General features: G+C 38.5%; 5 protein-coding genes across 8 annotated transcripts in view; 4 read left to right on the top strand and 1 right to left on the bottom strand.

The window, feature by feature from the left end:
* Mnb (minibrain) overlaps positions 1–6785 on the top strand; it is a 44368-nt gene extending 37583 nt beyond the window's left edge. For both annotated transcript variants that reach the window (XM_064120962.1, XM_064120963.1), the window contains exon 9: positions 1758–6785. In XM_064120962.1, coding sequence (XP_063977032.1) covers positions 1758–2221 — 464 coding nt within the window. In that variant the 3' untranslated portion in view covers positions 2222–6785. The remainder of the gene's footprint in view (positions 1–1757) is intronic.
* Positions 6786–7083: 298 nt separating this feature from the next.
* LOC135162464 (U2 snRNP-associated SURP motif-containing protein) lies at positions 7084–12295 on the top strand. Of its 2 annotated transcripts, none has more exons than XM_064120948.1 (11): positions 7084–7370; positions 7441–7969; positions 8268–8498; positions 8674–8837; positions 9305–9364; positions 9777–9820; positions 10009–10113; positions 10194–10421; positions 10484–10760; positions 10872–11594; positions 11840–12295. In XM_064120948.1, the coding sequence occupies exons 1-11, from the start codon at positions 7347–7349 to the stop codon at positions 12293–12295; spliced, it is 2841 nt and encodes a 946-aa protein (XP_063977018.1). In that variant the 5' UTR covers positions 7084–7346. The 2 variants fall into 2 exon arrangements, with proteins under 2 accessions (XP_063977018.1, XP_063977017.1); XM_064120947.1 differs by having other exon boundaries at positions 7085–7370; positions 11828–12295.
* Positions 12054–15540, bottom strand: LOC135162471 (F-box/LRR-repeat protein fbxl-1-like). Of its 2 annotated transcripts, none has more exons than XM_064120969.1 (7): positions 15408–15540; positions 14975–15303; positions 14622–14737; positions 14391–14560; positions 13895–14325; positions 13340–13607; positions 12054–13255 (listed from the first exon to the last, which is right to left on the bottom strand). In XM_064120969.1, exons 2-7 carry the CDS (start codon positions 15023–15025, stop codon positions 12879–12881), a joined length of 1413 nt encoding a protein of 470 aa, XP_063977039.1. In that variant the 5' UTR covers positions 15026–15303; positions 15408–15540; the 3' UTR covers positions 12054–12878. The 2 variants fall into 2 exon arrangements, with proteins under 2 accessions (XP_063977039.1, XP_063977038.1); XM_064120968.1 differs by lacking the exon at positions 15408–15540 and having other exon boundaries at positions 14975–15205; positions 15280–15405.
* On the top strand, positions 15516–16949 carry LOC135162476 (general odorant-binding protein 56d-like). The gene is made up of 6 exons (XM_064120975.1): positions 15516–15651; positions 15873–15948; positions 16036–16124; positions 16413–16512; positions 16598–16671; positions 16751–16949. Exons 1-6 carry the CDS (start codon positions 15589–15591, stop codon positions 16766–16768), a joined length of 420 nt encoding a protein of 139 aa, XP_063977045.1. The 5' UTR covers positions 15516–15588; the 3' UTR covers positions 16769–16949.
* Positions 16950–17553: 604 nt separating this feature from the next.
* Positions 17554–21667, top strand: LOC135162469 (equilibrative nucleoside transporter 4). The gene is made up of 6 exons (XM_064120964.1): positions 17554–18038; positions 18478–18761; positions 18848–18922; positions 19024–19247; positions 19322–19592; positions 19659–21667. Exons 1-6 carry the CDS (start codon positions 17869–17871, stop codon positions 20474–20476), a joined length of 1842 nt encoding a protein of 613 aa, XP_063977034.1. The 5' UTR covers positions 17554–17868; the 3' UTR covers positions 20477–21667.
* The last annotated feature ends 47 nt before the right edge of the window (positions 21668–21714 follow it).

Consider the following 21714-nt stretch of genomic DNA (forward strand, 5'->3'; position numbering starts at 1 on the left):
GGCGGCGACGACCTGTCCTAGGCCCCCAACCCTAATCTTACTTACTAACATAAGTAAGTTTCTGTCTAACAAACAAATCCTATGAAAGAAGAGAATAAAAAATTAAACATGTCAATTCACCTAAAAAGAGAGAAATTAACAAATTTTCCACTTTTTTTTCAATTGCGATAAATCATGTGTCCCCGTGGCCTCGGATTGCAATGAGCGAAGCCTTGCTTGCCTGTGTTGACTAAATGAATATCAATTTTATTTGACGTTTTTTATCCAGACCATTTCACACTGACAGAGCCATGGAACGTATTTATTTAGCCCGTGGCTCTGGCCTTCATTTTTGCGTGCATCGATGACAATTTTATCCTCATGAATTGATAAATAACATATTCCCTAGTCCAAAGCCCGACCCAAGGCCTTAGTTTACACTTGAGTTTAAGTGACGTTTTCTTTAAAGGCCTAGAATATCTTCTCCCTACTGACCTCTGTCTGATCTTGATTGATTCACTCGCCTATTGGAAATTAGATAAAAAACATTGACAATTGTTCATTAATGGAGGAGAAGGTATTCCAGTGTTTAATGATGTTATGCATATGTGTCAGTCAGTTCTTCCTCTTAATTTGTAGTGAAATCAGTCCATCGTTTTGTAAATTATCCTCATTAAATAATTATAAAATCGAGGTGAAAAAGTCGCATGTAATTAGCAACCTGCATTGTGCGCTCTACACGTGGCGTTTAGCCGAATTGCCCCCTTGGAATATTCACTCATTTGTTAATGAATAAATTCACAAAGTGCAGTGTCGAGTATCACCCTGACGCCAGGTTCTACCAACTTTCTTTCACCTGAAAGGTGTTCTCTTGATGTTCATTATTTTTCCAATTTAATCATCTTTAACGATAATTCATAATTCAATCAGTGATTTTATGATGAATATTATTTCATTACTGCACGTCACGCACGACAGTTACGATCGAAATCATAAAGAGAAGTTGTGTTGTTCCTCGGACGATGAAATCGTAAAATAGATCTTGAGACGAGGAAGGGTGTTAGGAGACTCAATGATGAAACAAAATGCCTGCCAACCCCTCAACCCCTTGTAGAACCTTAGACATTAATTTCTCCGTAGCCCACTCTTACCCCCTACCATGTTCCACTTGACGTGCACTGTTGGAAATTTTTGAGAATTTAAATTTTATTGGCTTCTCCACATGAGTGGAGTTATTGATACTATTTATTACAGTGATGGGCGTTAACAGGTACATTAAGGCGTCAATTCATGTGGGAAGTATTGAGCTAGGAATATTCTCCTGATCAGGGGCAATTATTCGCCTTAATTAGCCCGTGACACAATTAAAAAATTCTTCAGACATCGAACGAACTGATGTTGAGTATTACTGAACTTATAGAATTTAAAATTATCCAAATTTTAGTACAGATTTTTTAAAATAAGACTGGTAATTCTAATCACAATTCCCTGTAATACTTTTAGAATCTTATAGATATTATCTGCCAAAAGTATAGCAACAAAAGATGGAAAAAGAGCTCGATTCCTCCATCATTGATTCCACCTGTACAAATACAATTATTAATTCAAAATTTTCTAACAGTGTGACAAAACCATAGAGGTCTTAGTGGGTGACAATTGTCTAGCAATTAGTCCTTCATTTCTTCTCGCCAAAAAAAATTGATTTTGTGACATGAATTGCATGTTATATCGTAAAACCCCCTCGACTGATTAAAGACAATAAATTCACGTGTCCACAGGACTGGTAACAATGTCAGGGCAGGGTAGTGGCAGTAGTAGCAGCTTGATGCAAGTGCCAAGCCTACCTGGTGTATATCAACCGATGGAGTGTGAATCATCACCACGCCAATGTGGTAATCGTCGTATCAATACGACCCTATATCCATCAACAACATCAGCCACTGAGGTATCAACTACCTCAGCCCCAACGTCCATACAGTCAATGGACAATTCACGGATACAAAGCTCTCTTGGCACTTACAACAGCCTCATTCTCCCTGGTATGGGGCATTTACCAGCTATGATGACATCACCTATGATACCACAACAAAATTTTTACAACTACAGTTATGGGGGTAATGATGCACATGGTATTGTTAGACAACCAACGTCAGTTGCAACGAGCAAACAGAGGGATCCAGAGCGCGAGGACAGTCCAATGGTTGGTGTTTGTGTACAACAGAGTCCAGTTGCTATACATTGAAATTCATTTTTCATTAAATATTCGTACAACTGGAGTTTCAAATTTTTGGTAAATAATAGGGGGAGGGGGGGGGCATGATAAATTAATGAAATTGTTTTTGAAATGCAATTTTCGAAAAAGTTGTTCTTGGTAAAGACAATTAACACGGCGTGTAGAGCAATCTCACTGATTGTTTACAATAGATATGACAATTAATTCTCGAACAGACTCGAGGATAATCGACAATGGTTTACGGAATGACTTAAATGTAGTAAATTTGGTGAGGGAAAAGGGATTAATGGAGATTTTGTTTTTCTGTTTTTACCAATGTGACGAGTGGGCCCCGACGTTGGGCGATGAATAATGACGTGTGAACATGTATAAATACGAGGTAACCAGGGGGAAAGCAACGGCCTAGTGAGGATGAACCCAACTGGCCTCTCGGGCCCCGCCCGATTAACAAAACAGACACTTAAAGAATCAACTTTAGTCGGTACATTAATTTAAAAAGAATCCATGAAAATTGATAAACTAATGGAGTTGAATAAAAACGAATAAAACCACAAAAGAGATGGCATCAGTTATTGTGTGGCCTAGAGAGCAAAAAAAGTGATAACTACTATTATTATTGGATAAATAAAAGAATTATATATATAAACGATGTAACCATGTACTCCCATAGAGTTTTATACACGATGTCACGAATGTAATGGTTTTAGCCAATAATTGTCGAGAGACAGACGCATTGAATGCTAGTTATTTGTACAATACACATAGGTGAATGATATAAAATAAATGAATAAAAAAAACAAGAGTGCAGCTTTAGGGTCTAGCTTTTAAATACTAAACTTACGTGGAAGAGAGGAGTTCGTAATGAAAATACGGAAAAAAACTCGAAACTCTTTTATTTACTTCGAATGAAATTTTTTGGAATGAGTGACACATTTGGAATAAATAAATTGGTAATGGGTGAGTGGGAAAATATTTTGTGAGTGAGTGAATTGTGCACGTGGAGGGTGCAAACGTGCTGTTTGTTGCTAAACAAGGACTCTAAACAAACGGTGTTTGCCCGGCTTAACAATACATATTTATACATAAAGATGAAAAAAAAACACAAAAAAATGCATTAATAAGAAAGTTAAAAAAACGTATACATGTAAGATTCATCAAGAGTGGTATAATCATACGCGAAAGAAAAACCTAGGTACTTTATATAATTAAATAAAAGGAAAATTGACAAAAAAAAGTAACAAAATACACGCGTATCGCATGCAATTGTTTTCAATACACATCATCATTGGTTTTTTGCTGTTAATTATTGTTATGATTTTCTTTAATTTCGAATTGGTCGTTCCATTTAATCGACTATACTTCCGTGATTCGAGTGATGGAAAAAAAGGGGAAGGGGACTGACGACGTTTATCATGTTCGTCAAGATAATATTGCTCGGACGGTTGGAATTGAACAAATAAATGGGGATTTATACGAGATTGGTAATCGTGGCGATACATCCCGGTTTTATTCTTCATCGGGGCATGAAATTTATCGTTACGTTTATAAAGAAACATAAAAGGGTCAATTCACTTCAAATTACTGGAATTATTTTACGGTGTAATGACCTATTTGATCAGTTCCAATCGTCACCGCACTGAGAAAATCCTTTTCCAGAAATGCTTCTTTACATTAAGCTTTCGAAAATTTCCACTTGTCCTCAAGTCGAGGATAATTTCTCAATGAGAAGAGCGATTTCTCAAATCAAATGATTTCGAATCACTTCACTTACCATTTTTTAGCCTCATTTATAAAATATTTTAATGCAAAAACCGGTTGAATTGTTCTGAGAATTCGTTCTTTCGCTAATGTGATTTTTCGATCTCTAACTTTCTTAATTAGTAAAGAGGTATTTCTCAGGAAGCTCTTGTCTTCTCAGTGTGCTGCTCAAATGTCGCTTATTTTGTTGAAAATTGACGAATGATGGTGAAAAAATTAACTCGGAGGGTAACAATTTACCCTGAAATCTCAAGTGAATGAATCATGAAGAGTTGTTGTATAAGAATAAATAAAATTCCTCAAAACGCTGAGCAATAACAACACGACAGAGAAGTTTATCATGGTAATGTCTGAGCGCATTGGTTGAACTTGTGCCGTGATTACGTTGCAGTGCAGAATTTTTAAAAATAATTTGTATATTTTTATACAAATCGAATAGGACCCTGCGCTGATATTTTGATTCACAGGCGCAGATTACATTTAATGAAAACAACACGATTTAGGTATTATCCCTTGTATTCCTCATTCCTCCGGAGCCTTTGTCATGCATGCATTTACCACACATTTGTCAAAACACTAAATTGATTTTACAATGGGTTTGCGGTTTATTTCGAGTAGAAAATTTGTGAGGATTTATTGCTATTTGTGGAATCAATTGGAGAGGACATGTGGAAAGAGGCCAATGCAAGTGATGAAATTCAATTTAATGTTTTGATGATTTTTTTGTCTCTAGGATTGATTTCACATCTTCATTGAATTCTGCACCCAAAAATTCTGCGTTGAAAATATAATGTCTGTCTATTGATGCTATTTCTCATGCACGAGGTGAAGTAAAGGGAAAAACTGATAAAAAATAGCAATAAAATTATAATTATTTTTACACACATTCGAAGAGGGCTTGACTGTACACTCCCTTTTCAAAAGATGCAATATTAGTGTCGCAGACTGATAAACGTGTAATTTTACAAAATGAAAACAATGAATAGATAGAGAATATTTAAACTACGATAAATCTCACACTGAAATAGCTAAACTGCCGAAAAAATGTACTGTATTATATGCATAAAACACTTGTTATTTAAGGAGAAAAAAAATATATGAGAGAGATGGGGCGGTGGGAATTCTTGTTGAGACATGGCAGTGGATTTTTGGGTGTAGAATTGCACTTGGTGTGAATTATTCGTTCTTCTTCGACAATTTGGAAAGCCACAATTGATTCCCAGCGACTGACATCAACCTCTCAAGGCGACATTTTATTTCAGATTGACGATGAATTGTTCCTTCACTTCGATGATTCCTAAATTATTTACACAGACTCTCACGTAAACTCGTGACAATTACCAAAAAATTAAAAACAATTATGAATAGACAAATGAGAGAGAGAAATAAAACAAAACTGACTAATGAAGATGAAGAAAAAGTGGTCATTCAACAGTTGTCACAAAAATACAGAGTATTTAAGCCAATTAGCAAACAACAGAAATGTATACATTTACATAGACTAAGTGCTGGCCGAGACATGTTCCAAGCTAATTGTAACGGGTAAACTTTTTAAATCCCTCCACCAGTTACACCAAAACATCTCTTCCATGGGTAAATTTTTTTTGTTCTATCATTTCACTAAGAACTCAAACGAAATCATTAAATGAGGCTGAATTCGAGAAGTTCGTGGGGATGAAATTCCACGAGAATTTTATCATGTTAAAAGTCCTAGGATTTGAGGATATCCAGGTACCTTGGCTGCGTTTTCCTCCAACTGAATACTTTTCTATTTTTAAATTAAAGTTCGATATTTAATTTCTAGAAAGCATGGTTTGTATCTGAAAAAACGACGAATTTTATTTTTGAAAGGTGATTGATAAAATGAAGTAAAAATTGAGGCTCTTGGATGTAATTCGAAATTTTGCCATAAATCACTTTCCCCACCTTTAAACACTTTCCGTTATCTATTTATGAACAACGAATATAAAAATCTGTGCACAATTTCATAAAATTCTTATTGCAAAATTTTTACAGCCTGGGCAGTTGAAAACGTTCCGAGGGATAAAAAATACTTGGACATCCGAAAATCGCACGAGTTTGTACAATTATTTCGTAAATGAATAAAGAAAACGATTGATCGTGGAGAGTTCATTTTGACAGTTGACATAGTCTGTATTTTTTTATCTAGCTAATACACACTCACACTTTTGTAAATAATCCCATCATCACAACGTTTGATCTTGTCTTCATGCATTAGAATATTGATTTTGATTCAGTAAGAGGAATCATTTATAGATAGAAAGAAATGGAGATAAATCGAGGCATGTTATCATTGAAATGCTTATACTTTCACAGTGTAACTCAGTTAAATAATTAATTATTCTCGATGAATATAATTCAGAACGTGCCGCGGCCAGAGTAAATGAAATACCGTAATTTTCCTAACGTCATATGTAAAAACATTGTGTTCAAAACATATATAATAATACGACTGATTTGCCCTGGACACGAGTTGAAGTGAGTTATTGCGAGGTTCAAGGTTCAATAGGTGTTGTTTTCGGGGCTAAAATAAACAAGGTGTGAATGATGTAATTGAATTTTAAAATAAATGAAAGATAATACCAATCGATTTATAAAAAAAAGCAAAAAATACGTGAAGTGAGAGAGAGAATGGATAAAACGTCTATACAATATGGAAATAAAAATGAAAAATTGTATCTAATCTGTATACATTTCTATATTATAATTATATTACGATCAATATATGCAATATTATAATTAAGAACTTTAAAATAATATTACGTAAGATTAATAATAAACAAACGCATCTTAATTTTCGTTGTGGACTACTGATATTTTGATGCTGGTGACGTTTCAGTTGGACTTTCTCGTTTATTTCTCATTAGTCACTTGCGTTTTTTCCCTAAATCATTCATAATCATCATGATGAGAGAGAGGTGAATGAGAGCATTAGTCCAGGATTCCCATGCGATGATTACAAGCGTCAATTCCATGCCATTCGCCAGGATAAGATTTCGAAAATAGAAAGGACAAATCGCTCCACCTCTCAGGCCCGCCATGGACTGCAGCAGTTGGCAATCCTGGCTAACAGGAGTGTCCCCTCTTGCGACAAGTTCAGACCAATTCAGTTGTGTGAGGCACAACGGAGAACCCTCCACCTGGCAAGAATTTTTCAATTTCTACCATTGATTTCGTTCGCTAAGAATTTATTAATCAGTTGACGTGAGATTATACCGCCTCGTAAAAATAATTGTCTGTCGTTGTAGTGATTTGACCAGTGGGAGAGATATCTCCTTTTGTCAGGGGTACCCGGAGCATTTGTGTTGTAACAATGTTGGGTTTTTAGGTTAAATATAGAGATACAACTAGTGAAATGGCGGAAAAGGCGATAATGAAGGTAAATCAATCTTTTTTAATGCAATTTGATGGATTCAATTACGACGTGCGATTATTTTGATGGTCTATAGCAAATCGCTGAGCAAAAGCTCAAGGCATTCTCAATCGGAACTATGGGCAAGCGACCGTTGAGTAAGAAGGAGGTGGAGGAGCAGAGGAAGAAGGAACAAGAGCAAGCCGCTGCTCAAGCCTTTGAGGAGTTTGTTGCCACCTTTCAAGAGACACCCAACAAAACAACCAGTAAAGTTTGGGTCAAAGCTGGTACTTACGATGCTGGTAAGAGGCAGGAGGACACCAGGGAGAAGGGAAAACTCTATAAACCACAGTCCAAAATATCGGAACTCGTGGACAGCAGATCGTCTGCTGAACAGGCACAGGAGTATGCCAAGCTTCTTGGCAGCAATGAACGCAAAGCTGACAGACTTGGAAAGAAGAAGAAGGAGGGTGAGAAGAAGAAGAGCAATTTGGAGTTATTCAAAGAAGAGCTCAAGATGATTCAGGAGGAGAGGGAGGAGAGGCACAAGTACAAGGGGGCTGTGAAGAATGTTATCACTACGCAGTCGGAGGATCCTATGTTGGCTGCCTTGAAGTGTGTTGAAGGTAAGAGAAATTATTTTAATTGGTTGGATCCTGTCGGAAGAAGGGTCTGTGGATGCTCCTCAGGTGGTTTCAGGATTTTTGGGGGAAGTACACTCGAGGTCTGAACGTGGACAATATTTGGTGATTAAATGATACGACGTTCATGAGTCTTGTCTTACTTTAGGGACATTTTTTCAAGCTTCAAAATGAAGGAACGATCGTTAAGTTTGACTCAGCGAATCTAGAATCGCGGATGATTGATATTAACAATAGATATTGACAATAGGTGAAGATTATTAATACCCCTTTCGATTTGCAGATGGGTCTTTTGATAATGGTGATCCCAACACCACTAACCTGTATTTAGGAAATTTAAATCCTAAAATCACAGAGCAACAGCTGATGGAGATATTCGGAAAATTCGGACCTCTAGCTAGCATCAAAATTATGTGGCCGAGGAGTGACGAGGAGAAGGCTAGACAGAGAAATTGCGGATTCGTCGCATTCATGAGCAGGCGGGATGGGGAAAGAGCATTGAAAAGTCTCAATGGTAAGTCAAATAATTTTATTTTACAAAAATAATTGTCACAGGATACTGGAAGTACCCTATACCCTCATCAAAGTTAATTAATTGGTTAAAAATGTAGCTGAATCTCTACGATATTTGTCAAGTTATTTTTCAACTCTCAACTGGACCGTATATTCATTGTTTTTCCCTGAACTAGGTCGAGATATAATGCAATACGAAATGAAACTGGGCTGGGGTAAAAGTGTGCCAATACCACCATATCCAATCTACATTCCACCAGCCCTGATGGAGCTCACCCAACCACCACCACCCTCCGGCCTTCCCTTCAACGCTCAACCACACCGTCGTGATAGACACAAGGTATCCCAGCTAAAAACGAGCGTAATATTAATAAAAATGCTCAATCACGTATCCAATCGAATTTGGTTTTATTACTGAAATACTTATCAACTCCTCATTTGTGTCATTCACAACGTGATTCCGCGAGGCGGAAGATTCCCTCACGTGTTCCCTAACAGTAACGAGTGAAAGACTGAATTTGCTCGGGTGTCAGTACAAGTAGATGCGATAAAAAAAAATATCTCAAAGCGTTGCAGGAAGTCTCCGATGAACTATTGGTGATCCACTCGATTAAAAAAAATATTCAATTCTCTCATAGTAAAATCCTGATATCATGAAACAATATCATTGACTATTCACTATGAGAAACCTCTCATACATCATCAACTGGCATTATTTAATCATCAAATTAACCACTCGATAATAATAATTAAAGAAGAATAATTATTGTTGAATCATATAACCATGTTTTTGAAACGTAATCTCAGATACCACGTATCCGCAACCTCCAGAGCGCGGACCCCCAGGAAAAGGAAAACTTTGAAAAGGTAAAATTATTCACTACTGTAAGAAAAAAAAACTGCATTACGTCAATTTTATTCTCCCACGTGTCGGAGATTTGGAAAATCTTCTGAGCGTTGGACACAATGTCAAATGTACACTACTTACATAACGTTCAGTCGATTATTCAATAATGAATGTGAAGTTTGTTGTGAAATAATGAAGGGTGAGTAATCGGGTGGAGAATATGAATGAGTGATTCCCGAAATATTTTCATAAATCATTAATCAGGAAAGACTCTTACACTAATTGACGCTTAAAAATTATGTTGTAATGACTTGTCGGCGTACGTTCTGTCGGGGGCGCATTATTGGCATTATTGGGCTCTGGCACTCCCCCCCTCTTGAAATACGACAACAATAATCACTGATTGCACTGTGATGACATGGGCTTTGACAGATATTGCAGAATGCTGTTGTCAAAGTGGTTATTCCAACAGAAAGGTATTTCATTGATTTTACCATTAATGTACAAAGAAAAATTTTTGTAAGTATGTTTACCTCCACACATAACACTGACTTTTGTCTATCAAAACTTCGACGTGGAGTCGGAGACTTCCAACGTGTACGTTGAACGAACAGCAGAAGGACTAATATAGTGTTTTTTTTTTAAACTCCATTCATACATTTAGGAACTTAGTAATGTTGATACATAGAATGGTGGAATTCGTCATTCGGGAGGGACCCATGTTCGAGGCCATGATCATGAATAGAGAACTCAACAATCCGATGTTCAGGTAATTTATAAAAATTGCTGATTGGCTTTAATCTTTTACTCTTGAAACAGCTTTACAATTTATTCTCAATGGGATTGCAGATTTTTATTTGAGAACTACTCACCAGCCCACACGTATTATCGGTGGAAGTTGTATTCAATTCTGCAGGGAGATGGGCAGAAGGAGTGGCAGACGGATGATTTTCGCATGTTCAAAGGAGGAAGTGTATGGAGACCACCTCCGATAAATCCGTGGACTCAGGGGATGCCTGAGGAATTAATTGAAGTCGAGGAGAGACAGGAACCAAGACGAGGAAGCTTATCGAATAGGTAATTGGTATATCATCTATAATTATAGTGAAATATAATGTAATAATTCATAAAATCCCTAGCCAAAGAGACCGACTAGAAGACCTCCTTCGAAATATTTCTCCGGAGCGTTTGAAAGTAGCAGAAGTGATGGTGTTCTGTATTGAGCACGCAGAAGCAGCTGAAGAAATATGTGACTGCATAGCAGAGTCTCTCTGCATTGTGCAGACACCCGTTAGCAAGAAGATTGCACGTCTCTACCTGATCTCCGATATTCTCCACAACTGTGGAGTCAAGATGACGAATGCCACTATCTACAGGAAGGCGTTTGAGGCGCGTCTCCTTGGGATATTCGTGGAGGTAAAAGTCTACATATGAATAAATTTGACGATTCAATGGTGAAATGTAAAATCGATCGTGCACAATTGAAATAATAAAACTTATTGTTTTTAACAAATTTATTTAATGTAGGTTCACGAAGCCTGTAAACAGTTCGAGAGTAAATTGAAAACCGAGAGTTTTAAGGCCCGTGTAATGAGGATCTTTAGGGCCTGGGAGGATTGGGCAGTTTATCCTCGAGACTTCCTCGTCAGACTCCAGAATACGTTCCTAGGGCTCGTCACGACTGACGAGCCAGAAGCCGTCGAAGATGAGGATATTGATGGGGCGCCTCTGTCAGATGCCGATGGAGATCCTAACGAGGATTTGGATGGAGTACCTCTTGATGGTGCTGCTCTCCTCAAGGGGGCCATGAAGCTCGGATTGACCCCTCAACCCAGCAATAATTATGACGACATCGATGGTATCCCCATGGATGATGACATTGACGGCATTCCAATGGATGACGACAATCGTTCCAACTCTAGAGGTAAATCCAACGAGAAGAAGCTAATTATGCCGGCAGGATTCGTACCCTCCAGGTGGGAGACTGTAGATCCTGATCAGGTCGAGGCACAGGCTATGACGACGAGCAAATGGGAGGAATTGGAGCAGAACGACGACTCCAATTCGCAGGATGCTAGCATGGATTCTGGGGGGAGGGATTACAATGAGGAGAGGCGAACCAGATTGAGGGAGATTGAGGTCAAGACTATGCAGTATCAGGATGAGCTGGAGAGTGGCAGGAGGAGTCTCAAGTCGGGGATGACCATCCAGGCGCAGGTCGAGCATTACAGGAAGAAACTCATTAGAAAGGTAATTGATTATATTTCTGAGATGATGTCGTTTTCGGAGACAGGTTTCGACAGGTTGGGCATCAAAAAGGAATTGTTTTCATGTTATAAAAATTCCATTTTACGATAAAAGTAGTTTTCCACTGGCTTGGCATTAGCGCAAAGTACAATTCGTCCATTTATTCCTTCATTAATCACCTGCTCAGCTATCGATTATTATTCCAATCAACTATGTGATTCATTTTCTGTTTTAAGTACGCTTTACAGAGTGAAAGAGATACGAAAGACCACAAGATTGAGGAAAGAGACGATGAGAGAAGACGTGAACGACGTAGAAGCGCTTCCTCAGACTCGTCAGTTCACTACAGAGATAAAAGGAGAACCTCCCCGAATTCTCCCCCAAAATCGCGTGAGAAGTACAGATCGCGTAGCAGATCCCCCAGGAGTAAGCGAAAATCCCGTTCACCCCACAGAAAACGGGCGCCAGTGACGCCATCACCCCCCAGAATTCGCATGACTCCATCGCCCGTGTTCTCCTCGTCGAGATCATCTCGACGATCCCCTGGTAGCGAGAGGAGTGAAAGAAGCGACAGAAGTGAACGCAAGAGGCGAGCCAGGTCTCCTTCTATGTCTCCACCACCACCACCCAGGAGTAACGTAAAACATCGGGGCAGCAGCCCCTCGTCACCCGCGAGAAAACACAGACACAAGCACAAATATTGAAGTTTGGAACAATTCAATTTTTCTACATGATAATCTAGTACATAAAATCTTCGTCAATGAAGTTGAGCCTTTTTAGTTGACGGCTGTTATTGAAACGTTTTACACTCGTCAATCGACTCTCCCATACGTATACACTATTCACCAGGTAATTTTCTTTTTCGAAAGTCATATCATATTTGTATATAGCTTCAACTTCCTAATATCGACAGTGATTTTTATCGATTACTTCTGACTTTGTTTGGTTTCACTCGCCAGCTTTTCAAGCGTCTGTATCATTGATCGTTGTATAAATATGAAATAAATTAGTATATGAAAAAATACACTTAATTAATACCCAAACTCCTGGCCAATCAGCTTCGTCCCTTTTTAATTATCAAGAGTAGCTCTTTCTCTCTTATAAGTATAAAGTGTTCCGCAATATTCACATATTTCACAAATGAAAGAAATGAGTTTCAGCAAAATTAAAATCAAATTTTAGTTTATTGTAGTTCTGACAGTATTAACAAATGAACTTTCTGTGATGTCGTGGTAATATGAAACTGATTGTTAATCGAATGAATCATTCGAAGTAACGAGTTGACGTTCACCAAGTGTAAATCAGCATCAATAATGGACATAAATAGCGCGGCTGCTCCCAATCCTCTGCATCTGAATGCAAGTGGAGGTGGAGTCTTACTCCACTGCTGCGATGCGATATCACATCATTAACATTCATAAGGAAATCTTCGGTAATTAGCGGTCCATCTACCCACAATTTTGATAGATTTGGAGAATTTTTAATCAGTCCAACTAAGCCGTTATTTCCAATTCGACAACAATCCTGACAGCGCAGTTCCTTAAGATTAAATAATCCTAGGACTGCGGCGTCTGTCACCCTCGACAACCCCATCATCTCCAAATTTTCGAGGAACTCTAGGTGGAATATCGGCTCGAAGCATCGATCTGTCAGACTATCCAATCCTACGGGACAAATCGAAAATTTGCATAAAATCAGTCCAAGTCCATTTAGATTTCGATATGTTTCGATGTCCACATGACACTCACCATTTATATTCAAAGATAAAAGATCTCTGCAATTCCTCGCTATTTCTGACAAGTCTTCATCATCAACTTCGCTGATTATATTCTCCAACGATAATTGCTGGAGCTTAACCAAGTTCGGAATCTTCTTCACATGATTGACATGAACTTGACTGTTGACAAAACTGAGAGTGGTCAAATTTTTCAGATTTTCCAATCCGACTAAAGTTTTTTCGTCTATCACGAAGCCCTTGAGTTCAAGTTCTTCCAGGGAGTCGAATCCATGGAGATTCTGGAGATTAACTGACAGTAAAGGATCGATATATTTACGAAAACTCAAGGATGATCAGTTGTCCCAGCATCCGTTTACCCCACCCCGTTTTGCCCCGACTATTATGCAATTTCCATAAATTCGAATAATAATTGCTTTTTGTAATTCAATTACCTCTTGAAAATTCGTAGAAATCAAGAAAATTGCTGTAAAAGTTCAGTTTAAAAGGTGGATGGGAAAAATCTCGTCTGAATGCTGTTAAAAAATAATTGAAACTCCAACAGTTTTTTATGAGCGTAAATACTCACAAGGCTAAGAGGCGTTCCATATTCAAGAGATCGAGCACAGAGTCGAAGTTCTGTGATTCGATTTTTTGGAAGTCCCATCAAACACTCATAATTAAAATTCGGGTGAACCCCCGATATCTTAACTGATGTCAATCTCTCACTTGCGGTAAATATCTCAGTCAAATTTTCACAGTACGTCTGAAGTTTGGAAAATGATTTAAAATTAAAATCGACTGCTAGCTCATTGATCTGGAGACAGTGCTGCTTCACCAGTGGCAGACAATTAGTTTCTTCGCTTATCACTGGGATTGCCAGGAGCTTCAAAAATCGCCCACATCTCAAAAAAATTTGCTCCAGTTGTGATGGAGTAAATCTATTTAGCTCCGAGGATATCCTTAGCTGCTTCACTTCCGGCCAGCCCTCTAGTCCGATCTCTCTCCATCGTCTGCAAACTTAAAAGTGCGAAAATTGCAGAATTTTGAGCCTGGGGATAATTGATCAGCTCTCGCTGTCCTACCTCTTTCGACCATCAGCTTTTCCATAATCGAAAGAAATGAGAATATCTTAATGAGGCAATCCCCTGGTAATTTTTCAATCGGCGAATCACCACTCAGTATTTCCGATTTCGGAGAGAGGCTCTTCCAAGAGCCATTGAAATGATAAGAAACCAGGCGAGTCGTCAACGTTCTAAGAAAATAAAAAACTATTCATTAATATTAAACATCTATGACACCAGTGATCTACCGACCTGACGACATGACCTTTATTCTGAAATTTGACAATAACAATTTTTTTATCATCGTCGACGGTAATGTCGATTCTGCCACAGCAGGATAGAATTTCTACGAGCTGGCCTTCACTGACCTGCAATAATTGAGCTGTTAGTCAGTGGCAAGAAGTGTACGGTAATTTGAGAAATTACATGCGAAGGAATTTAAATGAAAAATCAAATGTCTCGACGGAATTCTCCTTCAAATTTGAGAAAATTTTCAGATCAGCTTTGGGGTGCTTTCCAGAAAAGAATAGAATGACCAAATTAACTAAACATGAGGCCAAGAAATTCAATAGAAAAAATCTCAATAGATTGAACTTAGGACTCACTCTTTTATTATTCAAATCAATCATCAATTCGTCTGATATTATTCCCTCCATGTTGTCTCAACTGATTGACACTGCCCCATAAAACAATCACTTTGCAAAGCGGTGACGACCGTCTGGATGGCCATAATGATACAGCAAGTTCATTGAACAACTTTTTATGCATCATTGCATAATCACCAATGCTAATTCCCTCATAATAATTCCTTATCGTAACCATCTCCAGTGAATTTCCTTGTTCACATGTAAGTTATAAATCCATGAAATTCTTCAATCATAAATCGTATTGTATTGCAATGAAATCATACCTACAAAAACTTGTTTGGAGATGTCTAGAAGTCAATGGCGAATATAATTTTTTTATTAGAGAAAATTTCCATAGCTATAAAATCAATTTAATCTGATGTTCAATGTCAACAATTAGCAATTTTCTTACATAATTTTTTCTGCCCCATCTCCGAGGATAATCGGTATATCTAAGATGACATATCGTGCGTCTCTGAACTAGTGCGTGATTCACTTTCACAGTATAAAATGCCTGCTTTGAAGGTATTATTAACAGTCCTGAGAGTAAGTTGATACTTAGACGATCACTAATTGACTCATATCCAGTAAATATGGTTAAATATATTGTCAGTGCTTTCATCGCGGTGTGTCTGGTGGCTGCCATCAGGGCTGGTGTGAGTAACAACATAATCTAGTGATGATTATACATAATAGCAATAACATTCCATATTAGATACAAAATAATTAAATTCAAGACAATGTGGGTGTTTGTCCAGCCATTTTGCTTAATTTTCCTGATGGCTCGCTCACCACGTATTGATGATCGATATTAGGATCCCTTTAAAATTTAATCCAATGTGAACCCTTTATGCTAAAACTTTAACGTTCTTTTTAGGAGATACCCCCGGAATTCAAAGAGATCGCACCCGAAGTGAGAAGAGTATGTCTAGAAGAAAGTGGCGCTGAAAATGGTGAGCATATCGTAATTTATCTCTAGGAACGCACTCTTTCAACAGAATTGAATTCTCCTGGAAGTGATGGGTTATTTTGTTTAACAGAATGGGTTGTGAAAGCAAATAAGGGCGATTTCACTGACGATCCGAAATTCAAGTGCTACCTGAAGTGCACCCTGGCTCAGTTTGGTGCTGTAAGTAATGAAGAATTAGAATTTACAAATTAATTAATCAATGAAGAATTGCAGTACGTGAAGTACTTAATTCGTTGCAAGTTAAACCCTCCATTTATGACTTATTTATGACTTGGGAATTCAGAATAATTCTGTTTTGATATGTCAGTGACAAAATCCATATAGAAATTGAAAGAAATATGAAACAAACACAAGTGATTTGCATCAACTTCTGATGAAAAAAAATATCACATTTGAAATGCAACTTTTCAATTCTGGAGAATAATTTTAATGTAATGCTTTCCATAGGTTTCGAGGAAGGGAGTCAATTTCGATGCACTGACTAAACTGGCACCACCTGCTTACAAAGAAATCCTCGATAAAGTCATCTCCGCGTGTAAGGACACGAGTAAGTCAGAGATTTTCCTCGAATATACGCAATTTACCGGAGGAATTATTTATCATTATTTATCATATTATTTATCAATTTTCAGAGCCAACAATACCCGGAGATGTATGCGATCAAGTGTACGAGGCTAGCAAATGCTTCTACCGAGCAGCTCCTGACGTAAGATTGAATTTGCTATTCAACTCTTTGTCAAACAATTGAATAAAATGACTAATTGGAATATTTCTAATATTTGCAGAATTACTTCGTTATGTAAGTGCCTAATGGAGTGCAACCCTGCCACTAACCGAGAATGATAAAGACATTGGAAAGGAAAATGATAGAGAGTTTAAGTAGAATTCGGTAGGGGGAATTCATTAATTTTGATCTCCATAATTATATGTTTGTAATTATTTGCGATACAATACATGAGCTACAAGGATAACTTGTACATCAAAGAGGGGGTTGTTTGTTATTCCGGGACTGAAATCTAATTTTTCGAAGTACCGAGAGATATTCAAAACCTCATCGTAAGTGATACTCGGTCTCATCAAAAAAGTGTTTTTTTACTTATTTTAAGTAAAAATTGATGAAGCACTAACAGAGATAATAACGAGGGTTGCTGATGCTTATGGAGTGACATCAACCGCAAAATTTCGTAGTGGTGGCGCATGAACTAGGATGGTGGACGTGCCTGTCGGTAAGGCCTCACCACGGAGTACGGGGTACTCAATTTGTGAGACGATTTGCGATTTTTCTACAGCTCCCGAAATATGTTAATATCCGTTTTTACGTCTTTCGCATTTTTCTCGGCTTCTGGATCTCCCTATATCATACCTTACTCACGGTATCTGTAAGTGACGACCTCTGTGCACCACAACTGGAACACACGGCGCCGCGGATGACGTCCCGAGGTCCTTGTCCACTGCTTTGGCAGTGACATAATCGTCATGTGTCATCTGTATCTAATTATAATATTATTCTCACTGTACACTTAATAATTAAACAATCCTCTCAAAACCTGTAAATATGCTACTTGACGTCCCCCTCGCCCTCCGGTTCATCCGGCGCTTGTCGGACCCGATGATTTCCGAAAACAGCCGAACACATGCGCAGAAATCAATACCGCCATACTTGAAAAGCTCGGGGCATTTGATGGGTCCGTCGAGAGTGCAAATAGAAAAAATATAGATAAAAAAAGTTGTACCCGGTGGAAGATATAGCAATCTGGTGGTCCAGCACCGAGACAGTGCATCTGGACGCAGCGTCGTCGAGCCAGCTAGTGACAGGAGGATTGTTGCGGGACAATGGAGCCCTGAAGACAAGTGCTTTCTCTGATTGACAATAGTGCGACATTGAGGAGAAATCAAGGAGAACATGGATGAAAACCTTAGCCGGGGTTACGTGCAGCTTGGCAAAGCAAGGGGTATGAACGAGTTCAAGTCCAACAATGGGCTCAATCATCTCACACCCCCGGTTGATCGCTATGGCTTTATTTATCTTGCTCTTATACTTGCTGGTGTGGGATTCCTTTTACCGTATAACAGGTAATTCTTTCGGTTGCGTTGAATTTCATGAGAGACTTTAACTGGATTTTTTTTTTGGATAATGAGCTTGCAAATCTCTGAGGAAGATCGAGATTCAGAGGAAATTTTCATTGACCTGTTTAGTAGATGAATTTGGTTGAGAAAATAGAATAAACACTCTGAGATGCTTTAATATTTGTAAGTTATAAAGGTAGTCCCAGAAATGTTGGGATAAAATGGGGTCTTCAAAATTTTTTTAGTAGTTTGAACTTGACTCTGAACTCAGAGATGATGTTATTAGTTCAGCTGAGTACAAGATCCTTTCAAAGCCAGTTGATTGCACTTTCCACGGGGAAAAAAAATTAAATCCATTGAAAGTACAATAAGTCATTAACATTTGAAGATGTGCTTAGACTATTTTTAATGATTGTTCTTACAAAGCCATTATTTCCTCTTACAGCTTCATCAGCGCCGTTGACTACTTCCAAACTCGCTACCCAGGCACAACGATCGTCTTTGACATATCTGTTGTTTATATAACAATGGCATTTTTCGCTGTTTGTGCTAACAATATTCTTGTAGAGACTGTTTCCCTCAATACGAGGATAATCTTTGGATATTTAGTGTCCTTCTTTACACTCCAATTCGTGCTTGTCTCAGAGATCTGGTGGGAACTCTTTGAGGTGACTTCATCATACACTATCAATTTGATTGCTGTCGCTGTTGTGTCAGTTGGGTGCACAGGTGACTATAATCGAATGAATCCTCATTACCTTTTTTCTCTTCGTACGCCATGCGAGACGGGATTGATCAATTATTTTTAATTATAGTGCAACAATCGAGCTTTTATGGATATACTTCGATGCTACCGAGCCGATATACACAGGCAGTAATGACTGGAGAAAGTGAGGATCTAATAATTTCCATGAAACTCTACTTTTTTCCAACGATTTAAATGATTTACTCAGCATTTCTTATATAAATCCTTTTAATAAATTGATTCAAGGTGCTGCTGGTCTCTGGGTGTCAATGAATCGAATAATAACAAAGTCCCTAGTGCACGACGAGCGTAGAAACACATCAATGTTCTTCGCCCTGTCCATCATGACGATAGGTTTTTGCTCAATTCTCCACAGGATTCTGAGAAAAACAGACTTTGTGAAGTTCTACGTGAACCTCTGTCAAGAGCGAAATACAATAACCTTAGAGCCCACCGAAGACGTTGGACTAGTAAGTGAAATTTCCGCTAACGTGCAGACAAATCTCCCGGCACTTCGTGATGCTTTTTGATATTACGATAACAGATGGATCCACTGGACCAGGTAGGGGAGCTGTCCAAAGGTCAGTACGGAGTTCTGAAACTCCAGACGAGTCCCCTAGGGCCAGAAGCTACCTCTGGAGACGCCAGTGGGGCGCAGTACTCAGCTTTCTCATTCAGCAATCCGGTTTATGAACCCAACGCACCATCTGGAAATGCCCCTGGAAGTGCTGGACCCACTTACAAGGTTGAGGATGTCGTTGTGATGAAGGGGACTTTTGGGGGACAGGGGGGCAAACCCTGGTCAGGAATTAAACGTAAGCGCATTTGAATTTAATCCAGTGAAATTCACCCCAATGAATGATTTTCTCTGGCTTCCCCAGGAGGGCTGCTAGCAAGACTGGAAGTCGCAAAGCTCATCTTCCCCTACATGGGAAGTATTGGTATAGCGTACTTCGTGACCCTTAGTCTCTACCCGGGGATCGTCTCAGAGATAATTTCCTGCAAGTTCGAGTCCTGGATGCCAGTGATTTTGATGGCGACATTCAACGGAGCGGACCTTCTCGGCAAAATGCTGGCGTCGATCCCCTACGAATGGACACGAAGTCAACTACTCTACTTTGCTATAGCAAGGGTAGTTCTCATTCCCCTGTTCCTCCTGTGCGCGATACCCAGACAGAATCCCATTCTCGCCGGTGAGGGATACCCCCTGCTATTCTCCTGGTTCCTCGGGCTGACTAACGGGATCGTGGGGAGTGTACCCATGATCCAGGCACCCAGTAAAGTTCCCGAACAGCACCGGGAACTCACCGGCAACATCATGACTCTGTCCTACACCACTGGACTCACCCTGGGATCGCTTCTCGCTTACGTTCTCGACGCCTTCCTTCGCCAGCCCATTACCATCAAGCAACTCTGCTCCAAGGCACTACCAACGAGTGTCATCGAGTCATTTAACTCCACTACGACGACAGTGACAATGATTGCAAGTACCACTCAAGCCACTGTAAAGAAAATTACGAAAATTCCAAGCCTGAGGAACACTGCAACCACTGCATTGACGGCTTTTTTTACTACATCAGTCGTTGCTAATACGACTGGTGGTTTACTCGAGACTGTTGCCTTTAATTCCACGACGGCTATACCCGTGGTACTCTCTAATGCATCATCCACCATTAGTAATGCTATCCTTCAGCATTAAAGGGTGATTTTATTTTGGGGAACATTTTTCGATTTTTCTTCGTTGAGTTTTCATGATTTTAGGTGTCTTTTATTTCTACTTCCAGTACAAAACACACATATCTGAGGTTTTTGTGGATTCTTTGGAGATTGATTGTAATGCATAGTGTTGGGGGGGAGGGGGGGCTGGAAGGGTAGATAGTAGGGGGTGATTCCGGAGGAAATTGAACTTGGGAGCTTGAGGAGAAAATTGGAAGATAGTGAGGGTCGTCAGGATAATTAGAAATGTTTAGGGATGTTGACGATTAATATTCAACGATGGTTGACAATGGCTGTTGGAGATATTGAGGATATCCAAGTAGCTTTTGCCTTTCTATTTATTTTCTTCTTTGTTTTGTAGGATATTGTTCCTTAGTAAAGCTTTAAATATGGATAGGATTGTTTACTAAATGTGGGAAATATGGGTGAAGGAGAGTGTTAATTATGTGTTAGTTATTCATAAAAAATAATTTTATCTTTAGAAAAGATGGTTTAAAAATGTTTTTTGTCAAACTTTTGTATTGTTCGTATGTGACTGTTTCCTCGGATATCCTCAATGAAAAAATCATTGGGTTTTTCCACATATATCTTCCTTAGAAATTTTTATCATCCGTCGAATTAAAGTTTCCCTCAGTTATATCGTGATTGAACTAAAATCTAGCCAACTGTGGGAAATATTATTTTTTTAATAATAAGTAAATCAATAATAATAACGAGGCTAAAAATCATTCCCTGATTCGATAAAAACACCAATGTATTTTCGAAATTCGAAATATTGGAGGTATGTTTTAATGAGGACAAATAAATTACGAACTAAGTCGTTATTGCGAGTTAATTAATGTTCGAAATGAAAATTGCACCTTTAAAATGGGTAAATAATTATTATTGTATGTATAAAAATGAAATCACATAAATAATGATAAATGAAAAATCATTGAATTGAAATAATAAATAAAATCTCGTTAAAAAAATTGATAATTCAATGAATACTCTCCTCAATTCTACGGGATTGATCCAACACTGCGACTTTTACGGGAGACACTTCCACATTATGTTGGTAATTACAATGGCATTGTACTTGTTGATAACGTTCTAAGTTCGTGAGATGAATATTGTTTATCGAGAGCCTGTGGTTATTCGGTATGTACAAATAAAGTAAATCTATGATGATTTATTTAATTGAAGAATATTTTTTGCTTGATGTCCTGAGGACCCTCTCGG

This window comes from Diachasmimorpha longicaudata, chromosome 5, assembly GCF_034640455.1.
Source record: "Diachasmimorpha longicaudata isolate KC_UGA_2023 chromosome 5, iyDiaLong2, whole genome shotgun sequence".
NCBI lineage: Eukaryota > Metazoa > Arthropoda > Insecta > Hymenoptera > Braconidae > Diachasmimorpha > Diachasmimorpha longicaudata.

Excerpts from the sequence above, each read along its gene's own strand:
- LOC135162464 (XM_064120947.1), top strand. The coding sequence starts at position 7,347 with ATGGCGGAAAAGGCGATAATGAAG. Across the intron at positions 9,821-10,008 it reads GTGGTTATTCCAACAGAAAG|GAACTTAGTAATGTTGATAC; the intron begins GTATTTCATTGA and ends TCATACATTTAG. Across the intron at positions 10,114-10,193 it reads CTCAACAATCCGATGTTCAG|ATTTTTATTTGAGAACTACT; the intron begins GTAATTTATAAA and ends ATGGGATTGCAG.
- LOC135162471 (XM_064120969.1), bottom strand. The coding sequence starts at position 15,025 with ATGGAGGGAATAATATCAGACGAATTGATGATTGATTTGAATAATAAA. Across the intron at positions 14,738-14,974 it reads TTGATTTGAATAATAAAAGA|GTCAGTGAAGGCCAGCTCGT; the intron begins GTGAGTCCTAAG and ends CAATTATTGCAG. Across the intron at positions 13,256-13,339 it reads TTTATCTTTGAATATAAATG|GATTGGATAGTCTGACAGAT; the intron begins GTGAGTGTCATG and ends TTTGTCCCGTAG.
- LOC135162476 (XM_064120975.1), top strand. The coding sequence starts at position 15,589 with ATGGTTAAATATATTGTCAGTGCTTTCATCGCGGTGTGTCTGGTGGCT. Across the intron at positions 15,652-15,872 it reads TGGCTGCCATCAGGGCTGGT|GAGATACCCCCGGAATTCAA; the intron begins GTGAGTAACAAC and ends CGTTCTTTTTAG. Across the intron at positions 16,125-16,412 it reads CCCTGGCTCAGTTTGGTGCT|GTTTCGAGGAAGGGAGTCAA; the intron begins GTAAGTAATGAA and ends TGCTTTCCATAG.
- LOC135162469 (XM_064120964.1), top strand. The coding sequence starts at position 17,869 with ATGGATGAAAACCTTAGCCGGGGTTACGTGCAGCTTGGCAAAGCAAGG. Across the intron at positions 19,248-19,321 it reads CCACCGAAGACGTTGGACTA|ATGGATCCACTGGACCAGGT; the intron begins GTAAGTGAAATT and ends TTACGATAACAG. Across the intron at positions 19,593-19,658 it reads ACCCTGGTCAGGAATTAAAC|GAGGGCTGCTAGCAAGACTG; the intron begins GTAAGCGCATTT and ends TGGCTTCCCCAG.